Raw genomic sequence first — 24,070 nt, 5'->3', positions numbered from 1 at the left:
TTGCAATCTTTTTTAATACATGGAGAAATATACTTTTGTTTCATATAGTTACAGGGTAAGCATGACATCGCGGGCCGTAAATTAAAGTGGTGCTTGTTACACTCTTATTGCATGTAGTTACAGGGTAATAAAAAAAAATGCAAACAATCTGATATCACTTGGAAACCTTTATTTGAAAAACAACTTCATTAAAAACAGGTCTACAACACTTATTATACATTTATTCATTTTTTTTAAAGCAACTGTTCATTTCAAATTCTAAAGTCCTGACAGAAAGTAACACGTTTTGTCCTTTTTGTTGTTGTTGTTGTTTCTCTTGGCTTCCTCTTCCTCTTGTTTCTCAACTGATGAATCTTAAGAAGGAATCCCATTGCTATTCTGTATTAAAAGAAAATACAGTACACCCAGAAATGTTCTCATGGTTTAGGCTATTCATCTTTTCGCTTCCGACCAACTGTCACCAGCGCCTGCATGAGAGTCGACTTTGCGTTCGATTAAGCATATTGTGATGAGCAACGTAAAGCTTTCATGACGTTCTCGCGGGAGATTCATGTGAAACTCGCGCGAGAACTGCCGACTCTGTTATTATGTCTTGTTTGTTTCTCGTTATCACTATCTGTTATTCTGTGTATTTTGTTGTGAGCATTAATAAAAAATAAATAAATAAATACAAAAAAAAAAAAAAAAACTGACGGCATCCGACATCCGCGTGACTTTTCGCGTGTGCTTCTCGGCACGCTTACGTCACACTTCGAGTTACGTCAAGCATGAACTCTCAACCCTCTCATGCACGCGCAGGTGACAGATGGTCGAAAGTTTAACATTTTTAAATATTTGAAGCCAAGCAAGAGAAATGAATAGGAAGTGTTGTAACTTTAAATCTGTTTTGAAATAAGTTGTTTTTCAAATAAAGGTTTCCGAGTGATAACAGACTGTTTGTGGGGTTTTTTTAATTACTTACCCTGTAACTACATGAAACGAGTGTAACAAGCACCACTTTAATTTACAGCCCGCAATGTCATACTTACCCTGTAACTACATGAAACAAAAGTATATTTCCCCATGTATTAAAAAAGATTGCAATAGTTCTTTCTACTTGCCTTGAAACAACTTAATCAGTGCACTTTCTCGCTAAATTGCTCCCAAACGTAAGATTGTTGTCTATCATAATAGTATAAGTACCCCTTAGTTCTAAAATACTTACAGTATAAATAATTTGTTATTTTCCTGGTTGTTACCGCTTTATTCCCAAGACTTAGGTACACTATAGATAGGTACACTATAATTATCGAAAGTTATGCTGTAAATTTCGTTGTAATGTAGCGAGTACATCAGGTGTTATGGGAAGTGTTTGAATGATTTGAATGATAGAAGTAGATAATGTGTTATGTGTATGCAAGTTTAAACAGTGTGTTTTTAGTCTAGATTTAAACTGACAGAGTGTGTCTGCTTCCCGAACAATGCTAGAAAGATTGTTCCAGAGTTTAGTGCCAAATAGGAGAAGGATCTACCGCCTGCGGTTGATTTTGATATTCTAGGTATTATCAGCTGGCCTGAATTCTGAGATCGCAATAGACGTGAAGGACTATAATGAATTAGGAGCTCGCTCAGGTACTGGGGAGTTAAACCATTTAGTGCTTTGTAAGTAAGTAGCAAGGTTTTAAAATCTATATGATGTTTAACAGGAAGCCAATGCAGTGTTGACAGAACTGGGCTAATATGGTCATACTTCCTAGTTCTAGTAAGAACTCTAGCTACTGCGTTTGGACAAGCTGGAGTTTTTTTTTTTTTTTTTTTTTTTATGGGCTTTTTGTGCCTTTATTTGGAGAGGACAGTAGAGAGCAGACCGGAAAGCATTGGGCAGAGAGGGGGCAGGATCGCAAAGGACCTTGAGACAGGAATCGAACTCGGGTCACCGTGAACGCATTTGCGCCATATGTCGGAGCACTAACCACTAGGCTATCGGCGCCGACCAGCTGGAGTTTGTTTAACAGGCGAGCAGAACAACCACCCAGTAGAGCGTTACAGTAATCTAGCCTTGAGGTCATGAACGCATGAACTAACTGTTCTGCATTTTTCATTCAGAGCATATGTCGTAGTTTAGATATATTTTTAAGATGGAAGAATGCGGTTTTACAGATTCTAGAAACATGGCCTTCAAATGAAAGATTGGTATCAAAGAGCACACCCAGGTTCCTAAGAGACGACGAAGACTTAACAGAGCAGCCATCAAGTGTTAGACAGTATTCTAGGTTATTACGTGAAGAAGTTTTTGGTCCAATAATTAGAATCTCTGTTTTTTTTTTTTAATTTAGTAGTAGGAAATTACTGGTCATCCAATTTTTTATATCAGCTATGCATTCCGTTAATTTTGTGAATTGGTAAGTTTCGTCAGGGCGCAAAGAAATGTAAAGCTGAGTATCATCAGTGTAACAGTGAAAACTAACGCCATGCTTCCTAATGATATCTCCCAAGGGTAGCATGTACAGAGTGAACAGCAACGGTCCTAGTACTGAGCCTTGTGGTACTCCATATTGAACTTGTGATCGATATGACATCTCTTCGTTTACTACTACAAACTGATAACGGTCAGATAAGTATGATTTGAACCATGACAATGTAGTTCCACTAATGCCAACATAAATTCAAAAAATAATAAAGTCTATTAAAAAGAATGTTGTGGTTGATAGTATCAAATGCAGCACTAAGATCAAGTAACACTGTTGCATGTGCATGTATTTTTGATTGATTTATTTTTGTGTAATTTGTCTGTCCTCCAGGCGGTGGAAATGTTTTTGTTGTTTGTGTCTTTGTTTTATTAGGAACTGATTTCCTGCACCTGTGGACCGCATATGAGTTGGGCATCAGAAGCCTCGTTGCCATATCTGGGCGGTGGGATTTATGCAGCATTTTGTTTAGCTCTCTTTTGTTGATAATATGTTTTCCCTGACTTATTTACCTTCCACAATTATGCCATTTTTTTTTTTTTTTTTGTAATTAGTCCCCTATTGGAATGAGCTTTGTTGTGATGTCCCACTGGCTGTGTCCGTAACATCATTTGGGGCTCGTCCAAAACTATTAAGTTTATTTATTTATTTTTTTCTTGTGTGTGGAGGAAGATGCGTGACATGGTTTTTCTGTTGTTGTTTGGATTATTATTTGTTGTGGAAGTAACTACTGTGGTCCCACGTGAGTATTTGCTTTATATTTTTGTAGTCGTTGGGTAGGTTTTGACCTGCCACTTTATTTTGCCTTTTTTATTTTTATTGGTTATTCACAGTGGAGGTACGCTTCAGTTCACATGCGGCTGATCTTGTCAATGGGATCGGTGCTCAGGTGTTCATGCCTCGAGCCCCTAATGCTACTGAAGACTAGGAGGTAAAATTTAATGTTTAATAGGGTAAACAAAATTTGTTGTGGGATGGCTTTTAGTTACAATTATTTTTGAAATTAAAAGTCCTTTTCGAATTCGTAGAATATGATTTTGTATAGTGGCCGCAGTTAGAGTATTTTGTTTAGTCGGGTAAACTGATATTTTTGGTGAAAGCGATTCGATTGTTTAGGTGCGTGCACAAATCCAGAAAAGTAATCTTATCGACTTGGGTGTTTTAGAAATAACCATACAAAATACTAGTGTTGCAGAGGAGATATTTGATCCTTCTCTCTGTGCCCAGGCAATTTGTTTGAGAGAATTGGCACCGAAAGAAAAACAGTTGGAGTTGCCAAGATGCCAAATTAGAGTTACGAAAATGTGAAATGGATCATCAGTTAAAAATGACTGTTAAGAAGGATGCTGCTGCCTCTGAGCTTGACGTTAGTAGATGGTTCCTCCTTTTTGTGAAAAGGACGTTGAAAAATACTTTTTGTAATTTTGAGAGAGTTGCTGTTTCTTCAAAGTGGCCAGCAGACATTTTGTCCTTGTTACTACAATGCATAATCTCTGGTAAGGCGCAAGAAGCTTACGCCGCGTTGACTATATAGGAAGCTGCAGACATATAACGTAGTGACGTATAACGGAGTGAAATCTGCTATATTAAAAGCCTATGAACTAGTTCCGGAGGCGTATAGACAGCGTTTCAGACATTATTTGAAACTTCCTGGTCAGACCTATGTTGAGTTTGTATGCGAGAAAGAAATCTTGTTTGATCGGTGGTGCACATCTAAAAAAGCTGAAAGCAGAGAGCAATTTTAGTGGAACATTTACAAACCTGAACAAACCTGCTGTTCTTTCTATGTATGTAAATGAACAAAGCTGATACTCCACAAAGCTGTTACTTTAGCTGATGACTTTGTTTTAATGCATAAAGTGACGTTTAAAGAGAAATCGTGGGATAGAACTGTTGTTGTTTCATCGGTTTTATCCTCTCGAAAGTCGTCAGACAATAAAACTTTTTTCTGATGACAGTGTTTGCTTTTATTGTAAAGTTCCTGGTCATTTGATTGCAAATTGTCTTGTTCTTTAAAAAAAAAAGTCTAATCCAAAGCTTGTTGGGTTGATATCAGGTGATTTTTATTCAAAATCTGATAGGCCTACTACATCTGACTCTTTGATTCATCCCGATAAGTCTGGATATGGCCCTTTCCTGCATAGTGGATTGTCCATTCCTGGTCTAAATGAGCCTATGCCAGTTCGCATCTCTATGAGATACTGGAGCTGTTCTATCATTTATTTTAGAAGGGGTATTGCCATTGTCCAAAGAGACCACCACTGGTATGTGTGCTCTAGTTCAAGGTTTTGAAATGGAAATTATGGAAGTTCCGTTAAACAGCGTTCATCGGAAATCTGAATTGGTGGAAGGGGACCGGACAGTGGCTGTTCATTCATCTCTTCCAATTCCTGATGTAACCTTCATTCTAGGAAACGATTTAGCTGGGAGCAGTGTGTGGAGTTGTTCTAATGTGCCACTCACTGCTGCTGCTGATGAGTGTGCTTTGAAGTATCCTGATGTTTTTTCTGCATGTGCGGTTACATGCTCTATGACTAAATCTGATGATACTGTTATCTTAGATGAGGTGGATTTATGTGACACATTGTTTGTAAATCCTGACTTAACCAATATGTCTTCTGCTGCTCCACAGGAGGAAGTAGATCAGCATCTATTGAGTGCTGAAAAAGTTTTTTAACATCTCTGTGATCCGTCTTTGTCTCCTGGTAAACTAATTTCTGCTCAAAGCTCAGATCCAACTCTTGCTCTATTATTTGAATCAATTCGTACAGAGCAGATGAATGTGGATGCACCCCAGGTATACTCTCTCAAAGATGCTATCTTGATGAGAAAGTGGGCGCCCTCTAATTCTTCTCAAGTCTGGAATACAGTTAATCAAATCGTGGTTCCATTAGTCTATCAAGACATGATTTTAAATGTGGCTCATGATGGTTCGGCCAGTCATTTGGGTGTTGCAAATACATATAATTGAATTTTGTGAAATTTTTATTGGCCTGGTCTGAAGAGAGATGTTTCCCGCTATTGTCAAACTTGTCATGTTTGTCAAATGGTAGGGAAGCCAAATCAAACTATTCCGCCTGCTCCACTGTTTCCAGTTCCAATTGATTGTGTTGGCCCTCTTCCATGTTCAAAGTCTGTTTGTAAGTATTTGCTGATGATAATGTGTGCGGCTAAGTGTTCCCTTTCAAGGGAACTCACGCTGTGTCAAGCGCTTTGGGAACGCCTCTGCGTGATTGCGTCATGAAGCACGTGAAATCAGTTCAATGGCGTAATGGAACGTCATAGGCGGGTGACGTCATGACCGGGAAACTATAAAGCACACCTGAATCAAACAGTGTCAGCTTCTGTGTCTTCAGTAAGCACTCTCTGTGAAATCGTGTGTCTTATTTGGTGTTGTCTGTCTCTCATATATTATATCACACACATATATAAGACAAAGATTAAGGCGAGCAAGCAACAGTTTAGACCGTGTGTTACTCCCTGCCCTCGTTACATTACGGGTGGGGATACACACGAGCTTTGTGTTGTTTGTTTGGAAGCGGAGCATGCCCAGGCAGCCCTCGAGGGGGCTGGCTGTAAGCATTGTGAACAGCTGTCTCTCAAGACGCTGCGCTCCCGCCGGGCGCTTTTTGAGGAAGGCGCTTCGGCTCGCGTTCCCTGTGGCTCGGGTTCCGCTGCTGCTGAGGCACAGTGAAGGCTCGCAAATGGATCTTGCAGAGGGGTTAGAGACTGGCGCCACCCTATCTCTGCCTTTACCTGCAGGACCCAGTGCTTCATTTCAGAAGGCGGAAGCACGCTCTGCAGTTTCTTCCACCCCTGGTGAAGCACCGGTACTGCAACAATCTAGTTCTGAGGAATATTAATATCGAAATGTTAATATCGATGCTTGTGATGTTGAGGACTCGCCACCTCACACACAAGCTTATGAGGAGCTGGTGGAGGTTGTGACTCCACCACAATTATCTAATTACAGCAACATATTAGGGCTGAAAAGGCATGGTTATGGGGAGATGCCTCAGGTTGAAGAGACGCTTGCGAGCTATATTGGGAGTCTGCATCTTCTCTAAAAGCCCCAAAGTTACCCACTAAGCCACTTAGAACATCATTTGCTTTAGTGGGTAAAGCATACTCGGCTGCAGGTCAGGCGGCGGCTTGTTTGCAAACCATGTCCATCTTACAAGCTTATCAGGCCGACCTGCTAAAGAATCTTGATGACGGTGGGGAAGTCAGTTGCAAGGCTTTTGTTGAGCTTCGTAAAGCTACCGATTTACCTCTCCGGGCTACCAAGGAGACCGCCAAGTCAATCGGGCAATCTATGGCAGCCCTGATAGCCACGGAGAGGCATTTGTGGCACAACTTTGCTGATATGAAAGACCGTGATAGATCTTTTCTCTTTCCCTCTCACACCGCCTGGCTCCTTCAGCGACTCGGTTAACACAGTTGTTGAGAGCTTTCAGGAAGCCAAGAAACAGGCTGCGGCATTCCAAAAGTTCCTTCCCCGCCGCTCTCAGGTCCCAGGGGCTGCTGGGCGGGAGCAGCCCCAGCTGAGTATGAGCTCCTCACACAGGGTGCAACAGAAAGCAAGCATTGCTTCCTGTGCTCCCACACAGAGAGACTGGAGGGCGGGGCAGCGTTCACAACCGAAAACTTTCAAGGGTAAGGCGGATCTCAGGACTGTCATTATCCAGAGGAAGGCTTCGGGAAAGAAGTCCTGACACCAGTGGCGTCGGGCTTCTGAGGGCAGTCCCCTTCAGGCTGAGTCGGTTTCCACCTCATTATACGGTGCCCGTCTCCCCTTGGTGCCCTCAGGGGGCCGTTCTGCCAACCCTGCCACTTCGTGTGCTTCAGGGCACGGCGGTTCTCAGCGAACACATATCTCAGTGTCCATCCGGAAACGTAGTGGCGCTGGGATGTTCGCTCCCTCCGAGGAGGCCACTTCGGTTGTTCCTTGCCGGTTCGCCGTTTCAGGGCACCGAGCTGGTCACACACCAGACACCAGAGTTCAGTCTCGAGAGACTGATACCCTTAGTAGACTTTCTGGCAACGTGGAAACTTATGTCAAATGTATCTCAATGGGTCCTGCACACAATAGAATTTGGGTACAGAATTCAGTTCCAGTTGCGGCCGCCCAGGTTCAACAGGGTTTTGTTCACCAAGGTGAGCCCCGAGCAGGCTGTGGTTATGGAACAAGAAGTACAGACTCTCTTGCGAAAAGAAGCTATAGAACGGGTTCCTTCTCCCAGCAGGGAGTCAGGGTTTTACAGCTGGTACTTCATAGTTCAGAAGAAGGATGGAGGGTTGCGTCCTATTCTAGATCTGCGCCTACTAAATCGTACTGTCAAGAAGCTCAAGTTCAGAATGCTCACTCTGAAACAAACTGTGTTGCAAATCAAGTACGAGGACTGGTTTGTCACGATAGATCTCAAGGACACATACTTTCATATCTCTATCCTTCCTCAAGACAGGAAGTTCCTGAGGTTCGCCTTTGGGGGCGAAGCGTACCAATATCGGGTTCTTCCCTTCGGCCTAGCTTTATCACCCTGCACCTTCACAAAATGCGTGGATGCAGCTCTGGCTCCATTGCGACTCCAGGGCATCCGCGTGTTGAACTACATAGACGACTGGTTGATTTTGGCACAGTCAAAAGAGTTGGTGGTTCAGCATCAAGATGCTGTTCTCGCCCACATGAAGTTGTTGGGGTTATGGCTAAACGCAAAGAAAAGTGTGCTATCTCCAGCTCAGAGAACCTCTTTTCTGGGCGTAATTTATAAAAGCAATTCTCACAGCCATAAACAAGCTGAAGCTAGGCCAGTCACTCACTGTGAAACAGTTTCAGAGAATGTTAGGTCTGATGGCAGCTGCATCCAACGTGATACCTTTTGACCTGCTATACATGAGACCTTTGCAGTGGTGGCTCAAAACCAAGGGGTTCTCCTCGAGGGGAAATCCGTTTTTCATGATCAAGATCACGCGGCGATACCTTCATGCTTGTGTCATGTTGAAAAAACCTTGGTTTCTTTCCCAAAGGCCAGTGTTGGGAGCTCCTTGTCATTGCATGACGCTTACGATGGATGCATCCCTCACTGGCTGGGGGGCGATCATGAGTGGTCGCTCGACTCAGGGTCTGTGGAGGGGCCATTATCTTTCCTGGCACATAAACCAGTTGGAGATGATGGCTGTGTTCCTGGCACTCAAACACTTCCTCCTAGACCTCAGGGGCCACCATGTGTTGGTCCGCACGGACAACACAGCGGTGGTCTTGTATATAAATCATCAGGGGGGGTCTGCGTTCACACCCCTTATGCAAGTTGCACACCAGATCCTCCTGTGAGCCCAAGGGAAATTACTGGTAGCCAGGGGTGTCTGAATCAGGGAGCAGACATCCTGTCGAGGCAGGGGCTGAGGCCCGGGGAGTGGAGACATCACCCCGAGGTGGTGGAGCTCCTGTGGGAGCGGTTCGGGAAAGCGGATGACGACACACTCTCGAGAGACGACACACTGTCAATTATTTTACTCCCTCACGTATCCAGCCCCTCTGGGGTTGGATGCGATGGTACAGATGTGGCCGAGGCTGCGTCTGTACGCCATCCCCCCGATTGCTCTGCTCCCAGGAGTTTTGGAGAAGGTATGCTGGGATGGGGTCCAGATGCTGTTAATAGCCCCATTCTGGCCGGCCGAGTGTGGTTCTCGGACCTGATGTCTCTCCTCGACGGCTCTCCCTTCGAGATTCCGGTCAGGAGGGACCTGCTCTCACAGGCGGGGGGCTCACTCCTTCACCCCCACCCGGAGTTGTGGAAATCGTGGGCGTGGCCTCTGAGGGGGGCCAGCTTATAGATTCAGGTCTCCCTACTGAGGTAGTGGAGACTATACTCCAGTCCAGAGCTCCCACCACGAGGAGGTTATATTCCCTGAAATGGAACATGTTGTCTTCACGGTGTAGAGGTCGTATGTTGGACCCTGCTAACTGCCCGGTTGGTACAGTTCTGGAGTTCCTTCAAGATAAGTTCTCATCACCCATCCACTTTGAGGGTGTATGTGGCAGCTATTTCATTCTTTAGATAGTGCTTCAGTTGGAAGACACCAATGGGTAACTCACTTCCTCTGTGGTACTTTGAGGCTAAGACCTGCGGCACGTCAGAGAGTTCAAACTTAGGACTTAGCCATAGTTTTGGAAGACCTGTCCATGGCTCCTTTCGAGCCCATGACTCTGTTTCTTCTCGCTATTTCGTCTCTTAAGAGAACTGGAGACCTTCAGCTCTATCGGTCTCTCCTTCTTGCTTGGACTTCGCTCCAGGCATGGTTAAAGCCTTCTTGTTTCCTCGGGAAGGCTATGTTCCTAAGGTTCCCACTAATGTGGCAGGCCCTATTATGCTGCAGGCTTTTTGTCCTCCATTCCAAGATCCAGACCAGGGGAAACTCAATTTGCTCTGTCCTGTCAGGGCCTTAGATGCTTACATCCACAGAGCTGCCCTGTGGCGTAAATCTGATCAGTTATTTGTGTTTCGGTCCCCACGTAAAGGGCACCCTGCATCTAAGCAAACCTTAAGTAAGTGGATAGTTGAGGCTATCTCATTTGCCTACGAGTCGGCCGGCCAACCTTCACCTTTTATGGTCTGAGCCCACTTTACTCGGACTATGGCTGCCTCTTTGCTTTCGGGAGTCTCCCTCCAGGAAATGTGTGATGCGGCAGGATGGTCCTCGCCGCACATGTTCATCAGGTTTTATAACCTGGCCTCGACCCCGGGGTCACAAGTGCTCACGTCTTTGTCCTTCTCCCCAATGCCCAAGAGATTGAGTCACAAATGTCTCTCTGTGGCCACTAATGCTGCCATGGAGCGGCCGATGGTGCGGGCAGTCTCCTTAGTGATATAGAGAGACAGGTCTGCAGCCTGACGCCGCTCCTGAATGTCGCCGGGCTTGACCCTCTCACTCACATCTATGTCCCTTAATAGGTCGACCTGCCACCATATGTGACCCTGGACCAAAAAACCAGTCGTAAGTTGCACGGGTATATTTGTAGCAATAGCCAACAATACATTGTATGGGTCAAAATTACCGATTTTTCTTTTATGCCAAAAATCATTAGGATATTAAGTAAAGATTTATTTTAAAAAGTGTTCTATCAAACGATACCTACCTTTTGATTCTCCTTGCTATAGTTTAGGAGTTATGAGTCATTACTTTTGTGTATGTCACTTCAGGGCTTAATGGGTTTTAAAGGCGATTTTCTCAACATTTAGATTTTTTTTTTTTTTTTTTTGCATCCTCAGATTCCAGATTTTCAAATAGTTGTATCTCGGCCAAATTTTGTCCTTTCCTAACAAACCATACATCAATGGAAAACGTATTTATTCAGCTTTCAGAAGTATAAATCTCCACTTTAAAAAAATTACCCTTATGACTGGTTTTGTGGTCCAGGGTCACATATATGCTTTTCCCACCAAAGCAGATGTAGTGCAGCAGGGTTTGGTGGGAAGCATCTAGGCTTTCAGGGATGGTACAGTGTTGGATGAGAGATAGCAGGCCAAAGCTCCTCAACCCGCAGCATTGTCCCATAACTGTTCTCTTTAGTGCCATGAATGCCATTATATTAAGTCACAGAGGTGGGGGAAATACGGGAAGAGAATGGTCTTTTCCACAATTTACATAACTTGTTTTGTAAATCAGGAAAGAATGGTAAGCCCAGACATATAGGTTGTGCTCTACCAGTGGTGTAACTTTGTTTTAAAAAGTGGGTGGGACAAGAATGTGTGTGTTGGGAATGTGTGTATCATTATAATAATAAATGCACAAAATTTATTGACATAGACCTCATGTTTAATATGATAGTTTCATCCTTACATCTACTATAATACAATATATAGTTAGTCTCGAAAGTATTTACATTAGTCAGTAAATACGTAAATCCACATTTAGCATTAGATTGTCTTGATGGACTAGAGGTTAAACTTTTGTTCCACATGCCAGAGGTTCTGGGTTCTAATCCGCCCTTGTGTTATTTATTTTATTTTTTTCTCATTAAAACCAAAGATGTTCATCAGTGATTGTTTATCAAGAGCAGAGACGTGTTTATGTGCATTTTGTTTGTGATTTCACCGGAACGAATAGAATCTGTGGCCGCAACATCGATAGAATGAAGCACTTGTCCGTGTGAAGACTGGGCAGTGTGCACGAGTGCAAAGAGAAAACTGTTGCGCAACTGATAACAGCGGCAACGAGCACTCAACGTGATTTCAAAAACGACACATCCCAGCGCCAGATCGCCTATTATTTAACACAAACGAACAAATTGTTAATAAACTAGATATGTTTCTTTTGTATTAGTATACATCTGTGCCGCTAGATGTTTCAAAAAGTGGTGGGGACAATATCGACCCTGGCAAAAAGTGGTGGGGACATGTCCCACCCGCAAATTACACCTATGTGCTCTACACTGCAGGAAGCACTCATCCAGCTTGCTTTTTTTCAGCGCTTCTCACGGGGCCAGTTGATGTTTAATTTATCCACACAGCACGAGTGACAACCTCCACAAGCTCCTCATACGTGGCGGCATGAAGTGGCGAGTCTTAAAAATTCCCCCATATAGCACTTGCTGAAGAGCAGAAGCTGATGCTACTGTGTGCCAGCATCTTGTTATAGCTTCCGTGTACACCGTCACATGCCACGTCACTGAGTATGTCATGATGCAGCACCAATCAGGATTGGTCTAGTTTCACATGTGCTTCAGACGCTTGTGTTCCCCAAAGTGTAGTCATGACAATGCAGTGCGAGTTCCCTCGAACTATTGCTAGTCTAAATCATGATGTTAATGTCCTACAGATGAAGCATCTAAACATTCATCTTCTGATTCAACAACACTGATTCCAGTCAGCAGCTCAAACTCTGAGAAGAAATCAAGCCAAACTACAGCAGCAGCTCCTACACAAGGTTCATGATCACATTTATTTATCACATATTATTTATTTATTTATTTAAACACAGTAATGCTGAATGTGTCTCTCTATCATCTCTCTCTCAGTGATTGTGATTGTGATTGTTGTCGCTTCATTTGCTGTTCTCCTTCCTGCTCTTATTCTCTGGATGATTCGCAGGAAAAGAGACAGTGAGTTTTCACAGTTTCTCATATTTTGTAACAACAAACATCTGATAAAATGAATATGTAATTTAGACACTATTCCTCTAAGTGAAGAGAAATCAGTGAGTTCACAATGTAATTCTACAGCACTAAAATTTTATATAAAATAAAAATATTATGTGTTTGAGACTGTATTGTATATTTGGTTTGTGTTTTTTGATCAGTATTCCCTTGACGTTATGTTTCAGATAACAGAAGAGGAACTGATGACTCTGAGGTGAGTACTGTAGGTCGATCCATGAGTTATTAGTGTTTATAAGCTCTGACCCTGAAATGTCGGACTCACATTCGATTCCATCATTTTTATTCTTATCTGTGACTTCAGACCAGAAACAGTACAGATAAACTAACTGGTCCATTATATAATCTCTTCAATAATCTGTGTATATTTGTGTATATTTGACACTGTGGTAATTTTTCATATTTCCATTGATGTTTAGGAGCAGACAGATGATCATGAGACTTATTCTGAGGTCACTGCGTACAGTAAAAACAAAGACAAAAAGAACAAGGTGAGAAACACTTCCTTGATGTTGTCCAGCTTCTCTCAACATGATAGTTTGTGTTTTCTTCTGAATGTGTGTCATGAATTGAGCTCAAACATCATGCTGTAATAATTGTGTGTTGAAACAATAACTGTGATGTTCATTCAGGTTCGCTGTGATGATAAAGTGACTTATGCTTCCATCAGAGGAGCAAAAGCTGGATCTCAGGAAAACTGCAGTGAACTTTATGCCTCTGTGAACAAGAACATCACAAATCAGTCAAATAATTACACAAAAACCACATGAGCAGAAGAATATGAATCTAATATAACTGAGTCCTGATGGTGTCATTCAGTGCCATTATAAATACTTTCAATGTCTTTTACATGTTAACAAACAAACCCAAGTGATGCTCTGATTTATTTGTAGTTATTGGTTATTTTTCTCAGTTCAGCATGTTTTTTGTATAGTTTCTGTCTGCTTGTTGATCAGTTAATGCTAGTGTCTTTATTATTAATTCAGAGCTGCAGGTTTGTACAAAGTCTAGAAAATGAGGACACTTTTACTCTCTTACATCATTCTCATTAAATCATGTATTTTCTCCAGCAGTTAATTAACTGTCAGCTTGCACTAATTATGAGAACAGACAAAGCTTGATGATAAGCGTTTATCACAATATGACAGGAATGATAATTTGGTGTTTGAACCATTTGAGCAGCTGCTTTCAGCAACGCTTTTGGATACAATTTTTATGTCAGTAACTTGTGTCTGTGTTCTACTTGTTAACAGTCACCAAATGTTTTTACAAGCAATGTTAGAGTCACAATAATGATTGAAACATTAGAAGTCAAATGTTACATCTGCCCCCACATGCGGGCAATTGTAACAACACATGTAATACCTTCAATAGTTAAGACTATTTAATATCCATTACATCCATATTATCCAGAACAATTAATTAACTCCTCCTGCTGTTTTCCTTGGTCTGAACCTCGGCATGCTGTGAACAGAGAGTGTACAGGCCTACTCAGTAAAATGGATACCCAGATTGAGAGGCAAAAACACTTTTCTTAAATGATTGGAATCTATTTTGATGTCCTTACTAAGCTGGACACTATTTTGATGGTGAACGCAGTGTTACAATTTCCCCCGACTGTACCACCCCGTGACAGGTTACCCTGCTAGCTAGAAACAACAAAGCTAAAGTTTGACATTGATATCAAATGTTAGACAACAGAATTGTCATCAAAACAAGACAGGTTTAATTTCATAGGCATTAATGGTTAAGACAGTATGAGGGAAATACTGTAGATGAAAAAAATTACTTTTATACCTCAAAAATGAAACTTTACCAAGAATGATTCAGAAGCTTGTCTTTTGGCATGCAGAGAGGGATCTCCACAGAGCACATGCAAAATGAGTTTCATGGTTCTGTCTTGTTTCTGATTGGTGTAATTTGAGATGTTACAATTGCCCCTGGTCTCCCCTACTATCCACCCTAAATAGTAGCTATTGAATATTACTATATCACATAGCCTACTATTTAGGATGGATAGTATGTACATTGAGACGCCGGCACTGTCTTTACAGCACATGGAGTGAGATAATGCAGAGCTGCGCCAAACAGACACGGAGAATTTAACCAATTTAACCGCCATCACTTCGAATTAGTTCATAAATGTAGCTCTTAATGAGAGCTCTGTAGTCTCAATAAATCGCCAAGACCGTTCAAACATTTTCATGACATTTAATTCCTAAAAAGACTTTGATTCCCGAACTGGTTCTTAGGCTCGGCTATCTATTACTGTTATCGGAAAAACTTTTACCCGGCGTGGGTCATTCTGGAAGACAAAAACCCGGAAGTGTGAAAAAAGCTAATCTGGACGTACTACATCCGCAACGTTGTTACTGTCACATGACCTACCAGCGTCAGTTACGTCCTTTCAACTCCATTCACAAACCCTCTCCCTTGACCTCATGGGATAGTAAAGTGTCCATCGTATGCGCACTTCAGGATCTCACCGGAAGTAGTAAGTCATCCATGTACTTTTCGCTTACTTTTTTTTCGAATACTATGAATTCGGACATACTATTCTGTTCGCTTACTGTTTTTCGCGTTCTGTATCGTAGAGAAGTATTCGATTTAGGACGCAGCGCTAGTCACTCAGATGGCGTCAAACCATTTCAAGCTTGATAAATTGTTATAATAATATAATTTATTAATTAATAATAATAATAATAATAATAATAATGGTGATGGGAGAAGTGAAGCATATTTCATAGTAACAATAACATATCGAAAAGTGTGAGAGTACAAAGGGAACACATTTTGAAAGAGAACCCTTATCTGTTGGTTCGAAAAGTGTCATCTGATGAACACTGGACACAGATTTTACAAGGGGTGAAACATACTTCTCCATGAACAGACAAAATATGTTATGAAATGATAAAACATCTCTGAATGTTATTTTAGAGGGTTTTTTTTAACAAGACACAAGCCCACAAGGAAGTGTGTGTAACCCAGTATTGTTTAATATAATGATAAATGACATATGATTGGACAAAAAATTGGTAAATCTTTATGTGCAGATGATGCCTTGTGGAAAAGAGGACGAAATATAGCGTCTGTGGAGGAAAGTAGCTTGTAGATAGCAGTTAATGAAGTGGAAAAATAATTGGAGTTGTCATAGAAATAAACTAAAGTGATATGTTCCTCAAAAAAGAAGAAATCACCAAATATCAAAGTGGGGATTGAAAGAAGGGTATATGGAAACAAAAGAGAAGAGACTGTGTTATGACACTCAAATCTTAATTATTCACTGCATATGATCAAAAAGGAAAGGTGAATGCCTAAAGAATGAAATTGTGAGGCAGATTACTGTGGAAAATCAGAAAGAAATCAGCAATACAGTTAAGAATACATTTCAGAATGCACAGAAACAGTAAGAGTGTATGATTTTCTTCTAAAATTATTTAAAAATATTTAAGAGATACAGATTTGGGGTATTTTTTTCTCAGTTTATTTATCTCTTTCGTTCATTGGGGCTTCACACTCCATCCCGGTAGGAGGCGGAAATGCGTCTTAAGCTGGTTTACCAACCGCTAAAAACACAGAAGAAGAAGCGTCGAGTCTTCTGAGGTGAGTCGAGCAGTTATTTCTCATATTTACACGACCATCAAACACACTTTATACAGTTTGTTCAAGCGACAGGCTCATTTCTGTGTTGTTTTCATCGAGCACAGCGATACTTGTGCGTCTTTTCTGTCGTCTTCCTGCTGAAATAAACATTTAGTGCAGCAGCATGTGAGGAAAATATGTTGAATTCATTCAGACCTGAGCGATTTTGTGTTCGTTTGTGATTGTTTCGATGTTTCATAGTGAGAACTGTAACTGAATGTCAAAGTTTGAGATCTATGAGGAGAATTGATGGGACTCGATCTCGAGTGTTTCTACTTCTAATCACTTTATATTGTCCCTGTAATGATGAACGTGGGAAATAAATGTGAATATAGATGAAGTTTGACACATGAAACGCTAAATATGCTGGTGCTCTTTATTTTTAAGAGTTGTATGATCATTGTCAGCTTTTGTATAAATCTGTAACACATTAATGATCGATTTACATTATTGCAATTAAGTTATTCTACCACGAATACCAAGTGAGATTTCAGTAACACAGTATTGTGTTAAAGGCATAATATGTAAAAAAAAATATTTAGATTAATATATTCAAAAACCACTAGAACAATTATCTCAAATGTTTTCAGCAATGTTTAAATCCAGAGAAATCAGCTGGACATGGACACATATTTCTGTCTTCTGTTAAAAGAACAAGTTTTCTATCCAGTGTTTTGCTTTATCTTTGCAATCTGGCAACCATGCGCACACACTCTCTCTACGCTGGGGAAGAAGTGTGAATGATCTGAAAACACTGACAAACAACTGACCTGCATTTTAGAGATATCCATTAGAGATTTATTTTCTGCTGAAATGAAAGTGTCATTCAGTCGTTCTGTGTTCTGTCACGCCTAAATCTGCGATCAAACCTTCTCAGCGATGAACTGCAATAAATCAAACATGGATCTATTGTTGTGATAAATAGCTAGCCTATAATAAATCAGGAAACTTTATGAGGTAAAATAAAGCATTCTCTTGATTTGTGCTACTAGGTGAAAGTGCAATAATTGACTATATGCACAGAGCAGAACTTACGAACTTACGCAATAATATAAGCCAGCTGGAAAACTTCCGGTGAGATGTCAAATGCTGGTGTGTTGAGCATCAGTAGTGTAATACTTAGTTTATAATCAGAATATAGTCAGGCATAGCATTAATTTAGTTATTCAAACATAAGACGACATAAAAAAAAAATTAAAATAAAGACGTACCTCAGTGTTCCTCCTTGGCTAAATTCAAATCAACCATCAGTTTTCACACTTTTGTGTGGGAAAAAAAAGCATCAAAAATTCAATATTTATTGTGCACTTTAGTTAGATTCATTGAATAAAATGTGTGTTTTCACAAGTGTGCTGAAATCATTGATCTTGCGCTGCACTGACTGACAGCTTCAGTGATTACAAAGAGAGAGTGCGGTGTTGCCTTTCTGTGTAATTAATTCACAAGAAAAGTTATTGTTTTTCATGAGATTTTGTGAGTACTTCATACTTCACAATGACAAAATGTATTTGTTTAAAATTTGTTCAAAAGCGAAACTAAGTGAAAAACTATTACAGGAAATGGCTAATATATGCGCAAATAAATGCTCCTCTGCCGCCACCTGCTGGTTATTATTGTCTTTTTTTATTTTTTAAATAAGTGTTTTCTATCAAATGTTGCCTTTCCTACATTTTGAATCATATGGTTTTACAAATGGGGACAATCTCAGAAGGATGAACAAGTAATGTTTGTGGTCATCACATTAAAAATAACATTTAAAGTGCTGGGGAAAAAATGCGTGTGTGTGTCTAATTACAGACACAGCATTTCTTAAACGGTCCCAATAGCTTTGTCTTTATTGCAATCAATAAAACTGGTTTATTGGCAAATTAGGTAAATGTGATAACTGCATTAAAATATGAACACAACATTAAAAAGTTGGTTTTGTGTTGATGTACAACGAGTAGAGAATGAACAGCTAACAGTTCACCGGAAATGCCCGAGTTGGCTTAACGACAACCAGGAAGTAACCGTGTATATATTAAATTCTGATAAAATGTAAAAATACATTCCTCAAATGATTATTATTTTGAGCATAATAATCTGGATTATCATTTTAACCGTTATGCAGCATAACAAAAACTAGATTAAAATGCACAGACAATTAGTCAACTAAAACTTGACAAAATAAAAACAGGACAAGGTTGACTAAATATGATAACAACTAAAAAGTACATTTGACACGGGACTAAGACTTGAAACTAAGACTAAAACTGAAAAAACTAGCTGACAAAATGAACACTAGTTGTACTCCTTTAATTTAGAGTGTGTGCTGCACACTATTGAGAATATTGAGCTGGAGCTTGGCTTTACAAAATTAAATCGCAAATCAAAACGCAATCGCAGTATCTGTCATAAAAATTCAATATTTTCCCCAAATCGCACAGCCCTAATTCTCGTCTGCAGAATGCACCAGTTCTGGTATTTTGCTGGTTACTCGACACAGGCAAATTGCAATCAAGTATTTTTTTTTTTTAAACTGAAGTACTGAAGTACTCAAATTTAATCAAGGAATGTTAGAAAGATTCAAGCACTTCTGCACATTTAGATTGGCTGTAGCAGGAAAAATCTTAAAGTCCCCTGTAGTTTCAACAGTTTTATCCCTTAAAACTCGTCTTTGATTATCAAAATGACTTATTTAGAAGTTTTTTTCACCACACATGGTCTTTAACAGCTGTGCAGCTAATTAAATAAACCAACTATGAAATAGGTGCAAAAATGTTTTGGCTTTCCACAAATGGTCATTAAAGGGAGGTTTGAGAAAATTTCACGTTGACTGTCAACATCAGGTCAAACTAAATATTAGAATTAGAGAGGTGAGCCCGTTAAATTTGAAGGATTTGATGAGGAGTGAGGGGGAAAATAGCCTATGCTATAGTGTTTATGTTTGTAAATGTTTTGCTTTATTTACCAGTATTTAATATACATATAAATGAATGTAATTGTTTGCAGTAATGAGGTCTTTGGAGTAAGATCAATTTCTCTTTCATGAGATTACTTCCTCTTATTGGCTGGGTTACGTTTCTCCGTGTCATAAACTCTTGGAGCGAGGCTTCTAAACTGTGAAGATTTACGGGCGTGATATTTAAATGACGATTGCTTTCAGCCGCCACATTTATCAGTGTTTGATCATTCGTACGATGGGACTGGCACCATACGAATGTTTCATGAATCACACATGAACCCTGTCGTAAGGTCATTTCTGCGCTCGTTTCTATGTTACATTGATAAATGAGGCCCATTTTGATTACATTATTCTACTCACTCTTCAACCGCTGAACATTTAAAAGTGTAAAAACATCAACAAGGTACTTTCAACAGACCAGGAATAACCTGATTCTTTCTTTTTTCTTTCATTTCAGACCTGATGGAAGTAAAGGAGGAGAGTGAAGAACTGAGTGAAGTGGAGGAGGAACATCATGTCAAACCTGGAGAAAAACCTCTGAGTCGCTCAAAGACTAAAAATACATTTTTAAAGAAACAAAGAGCCAAGCAATCTTTCACCTGCACTCAGTGTGGAAAGAGTTTGACAACAAAGCAAAGTCTTGAGATTCACATGAGGATCCACACTGGAGAGAAGCCGTTCACATGTGATCAATGTGAGAAGAGTTTCACAATAAAACAAAGTCTTGAGTATCACATGAGGATCCACACCGGAGAGAAGCCGTTCACCTGCACTCAGTGTGGGAAGAGTTTCCCATACAAACGTAGTCTTGAGCGTCACATGAGAGTTCATACTGGAGAGAAGCCATTCAAATGTGATCAATGTGAGAAGAGTTTCGCACGAAAAACAAATCTTAATCAACACTTGAGGATCCACACTGGAGAGAAGCCGTACACGTGTGTTCAATGTGGAAAGAGTTTCACACTGTCAGCACACCTTAAAGAACACATGAGAGTTCACACTGGAGAGAAGCTGCACACATGTGATCAGTGTGGAAAGAGCTTCGTAAAAAAACATCATCTTGTGCGTCACATGAGAGTTCATACAGGAGAGAAGTCGTTCACATGTGATGAGTGCGGGAAGAGCTTCACACAATCATCACAGCTTCAGAACCACAATAGAGTTCATACTGGAGAGAAGCCGTTCTCGTGTGATCAGTGTGGGAAGAGCTTCAGCCGATCAGAACTGCTTAAAGGACACATGAGAGTTCACACCGGAGAGAGGCCGTTCACATGTGATCAATGTGGCAAAACATTTCCTGTGGCATCCGCCCTAAAGAAACACATGAGAGTTCATACGGAGGAGAAGCCACATTCATGTTTTGTATGTGGAAAGAGTTTTTTAATGCTGTTTAATTTACGTGCACATCAGAAAATTCATACTGGTGTAAGAGATCATGTGTGCTTCGAATGTGGGAAGACTTTTACTGCAGCAAACTGTTTGAAACGGCACAAGAGGATTCACACTGGAGAAAAACCTTACAAGTGTTCACAATGTGACAAGAGATTCGGTCGATCAGGACATCTGAAAACACATGAGAAGATCCACAGCAGAGAGAAGCCGTGCAGAACGAGTTTCGCTTTTAAAAGCTAGCTCAAGCCAGGGCTCGACATTAACGCTTGTCTGGGACAAGTGGATTTTTTTGAAGGCCCAAGTGAAAGAGAATTGTACTTGCCCGACCGGATGAGTACCCTGATTAAAATGTCAGTAGCAAAAAATAACTAGGCGATCACCGAAACGAGAGAATGGTTCTGATTTTAATACATTTAGTGTAAGTGGCGACTGATAGTGGTGTAAGACTGATGCCAAAATGGCTGAACCCAGAGAGAACCACACTCTGAGGAAACTCTGAACTCTTACAGAAACATCTGCACACTTTCTAAAAGAAGTTCACATCCACATCCAAGACAACCCACCCCACTGTGTGGAGACAGAAGAGTCACACCTCACTATTGATTGTCCACATCTGTTTCCTTACTCTCTCTCTATCCCTGCTCCTCATCTCCTGAACTGAAGATGCTCAAAACTCACCTAAAATCATCTCAATCAAGGTGAACAAGAGCGTGATAGTTCATGTTTGGTGTCATTCCAAAGGACCATGTGCTTCGATCGTTAAAATAGGGCCATAAATGTTTCTCAGTGAATATTGATAACTTTGCAGTGTCTGCTTTTAAACAGGTTAAAAGTTTGGGTGTCATCTTTGACAGTACTTTATCATTTGAAACACATATAAACAGTGTCATTCGCTCTGCATGTAAGTATGTAAAGCAGGGGTCTCAAACTCAAATTGGCTTGGGGCCGTTGCTGTGATTGACACCTCATAGGAGGGCCATTTTAACATTCAAGCACAAGAAAGCGCACAATTTCTGAAAATTTACTTTCCTTTGCATTATTTCTCATTTACCTCAAATTTCATTACTAAAATATTTTTGCCATACAGCAGTGTCTCTATCATTGTTACATACAGTGTTAGTTTTTAACAGTTAGTGCAAATATTTTCCCTTGCTTTATAGCTTAAATAACATCAAAATGATAACATCTTGCACTGAGCAAATGCAATCCCTGAATACATTTGTACACTATTCTATTTCTTGCCAGACACCTGGCAACGCTTCTGCTCACACAGCTGAGCCACATTTGCCCAAGATGCCGTTTGAGCATCGGTAACATTGAGGTTAAAGTAGCACTGAAATCAAAATCAAGAAAGTGTTACAATGTTGACTGTGAGTTGGCATCGTACCAGGAATGACTGACCTCACTGCATACATAGTGAAATAATGTGGACATGTTCTGTTCTATTGGACAATAAATTCTCAGCAAACTAGACTCATTTTCTCTGCCCTGGAATGCATGTCTTCTATTGTCGGGAACTGGTTGTCGTCCTGCTACGAGCCCTCTAACCCCTCTATCCTCCATCTGTTGGACTGACTGTGAGGTGAGTTAGCACTCCTCTTACCGGTATTCTGTGTATCTGGTCAAAAAACAGAACTATGAATAAACCGACCCGTCTACAGAGGACTGACGTTCACTGCGATCGCTTGTTTATATAAACAGGACAAACTTCAATTACACCACAACTGGAAATAAAGGTGTATTGCAAAATCACTTTGCTCTCTTCAACTGCTGCTCCATCTCGGATAAGGGTCCTTATCTAAATGAACTAACTACGGACAACAACCTGGATATGCTATTTCTTACTGAAACCTGGCAAACACCGAATGATTTCGTACATCTCTACCTGCTTACACCGGACAGTTATATCAAGTTATAGAGCTTTGTGCTATGAAGGCAAAAGGCAGACAGCTTGAACGCCTTTTTAGAAAAACTGGCTTGACTGTCTATTTTCAAATGTTCTCAGAACATATTAGGCATTATAAAACTGCCTTGAATACAGCACGCTCTTCCTATATTTCCGACATCATCAATAAAGCTAGCAATAGGCCAAAAACACTGTTTAGCATGGTTAACAAATTAGTCCAGCCTCCTAGCCATAGTCCCAGTCAATTTGAATGAGATGATTTGTGTGGTTCTTTCTTGCGCCACTTTCAAAATAAATTGGACGCTCTATGTGGGTCTCTTGGCACTGAACCAGTCACTTCTACTTGTGAGCAAGCTCATTCTATTCAACTGTTTAATAATTTTACCTTGTCAAATCCAACCTTAATTTCTGAAATAATACAGAACTCTAATTCTTCCTCATGCCAGTTAGATCCTGCGCCCACATTGCTTCTGAAACACTGTATCTCTGTCATTTCTGCTCCTATCTCACACTTAGTAAATATGTCTTTTATCTCTGCCACTGTTCCCAATTTCACTGAAAACTGCTGCTGTTACTCCTGTTCTTAAAAACAAACAAACCTGGACCCAGCAGATTTCACTAATTATCGAACTACCGTTAGAAAATTATGGAAAAAGTTGTTGCCAATCAGCTACAGTCTTTTCTAGCTCTCAGCGATCAGTTTGATGCATTTCAATCTGGTTTCCGCTCTCATCACAGCACTGAAACTGCTTTAGTTAAGGTTGTCAACGATCAGTTACTTTCTGGTGACTCAGGTAATCTCTCCATTCTCCTACTGCTCGACCTCATCTCAGCATTTGATACTATCTGTCACAAGCTATTACTCTCCCAGCTTTCAGAGATAGGTGTCTCAGGTGCTGCACTATCCTGGTTCTCTTCCTATCTCACTGATGGACAATACTACATAACTATGCATAATTATAAATCTCCCACCGCTTTACTCAGTCAGGGTGTTCCCCAGGGCTCTGTTCTTGGACCATTACTATTTATTACTTACATCATGCCTCTTGGACATATTATCTGTCTTCATGGTTTTCATTATCACTGTTATGCTGATGATATTCAGATTTATACTGCCTGCCGACCAGATTCTATTCACCAGACCACATCACTGTCTACATGTGTTACTGAGCTAAAGGCCTGGCTAAATTCCAATTTCCTCAGTTTGAATTTGAGCAAAATGGAAATTTTAATTACCGGCCCCCCATCACTAACAAAAAAATATAGTAAATATCCCCAGTTTCAACATGCAACAACAATTTTTCCATCTGCTACTGTCAGAAATTTAGGCGTCACTCTTGACCCTTCACTGACTTTGGATGTTTACATCAGTAAACTTTCCAAAGCTGCATTTTTCCAGCTTCGCCGTTTAGCCCAACTTCGTGCTTATTTCCTCCCAAAAGATGCTGAATTATTAGCGCATGCTTTTAGTACATCACGCCTCGACTACTGTAATGCTCTCTTTGTCGGATTGCCATTGCACTCTATCTCTCAATGTACATTCAAAATTCTGCTGCAAGAATATTAACCCACACTAAACAATC

General features: G+C 40.6%; 3 protein-coding genes across 13 annotated transcripts in view; 2 read left to right on the top strand and 1 right to left on the bottom strand.

Annotated features, from left to right (window-relative positions):
- Nucleotides 1–14,019, top strand: part of LOC127508119 (uncharacterized) — a 310,593-nt gene extending 296,574 nt beyond the window's left edge. The window contains exon 12 of the mRNA XM_051885780.1: nt 13,236–14,019. Coding sequence (XP_051741740.1) covers nt 13,236–13,373 — 138 coding nt within the window. The 3' untranslated portion in view covers nt 13,374–14,019. The remainder of the gene's footprint in view (nt 1–13,235) is intronic.
- Nucleotides 1–24,070, bottom strand: part of LOC127508159 (uncharacterized) — a 448,826-nt gene that overhangs the window by 267,427 nt on the left and 157,329 nt on the right. The window lies entirely within an intron of this gene.
- On the top strand, nt 16,191–22,333 carry LOC127508162 (gastrula zinc finger protein XlCGF8.2DB-like). The gene is made up of 2 exons (XM_051885875.1): nt 16,191–16,206; nt 19,647–22,333. The coding sequence occupies exon 2, from the start codon at nt 19,652–19,654 to the stop codon at nt 20,819–20,821; it is 1,170 nt and encodes a 389-aa protein (XP_051741835.1). The 5' UTR covers nt 16,191–16,206; nt 19,647–19,651; the 3' UTR covers nt 20,822–22,333.

This window comes from Ctenopharyngodon idella, chromosome 3, assembly GCF_019924925.1.
Source record: "Ctenopharyngodon idella isolate HZGC_01 chromosome 3, HZGC01, whole genome shotgun sequence".
Lineage (NCBI taxonomy): Eukaryota > Metazoa > Chordata > Actinopteri > Cypriniformes > Xenocyprididae > Ctenopharyngodon > Ctenopharyngodon idella.
This window is presented reverse-complemented; position numbering and strand designations above follow the sequence as displayed.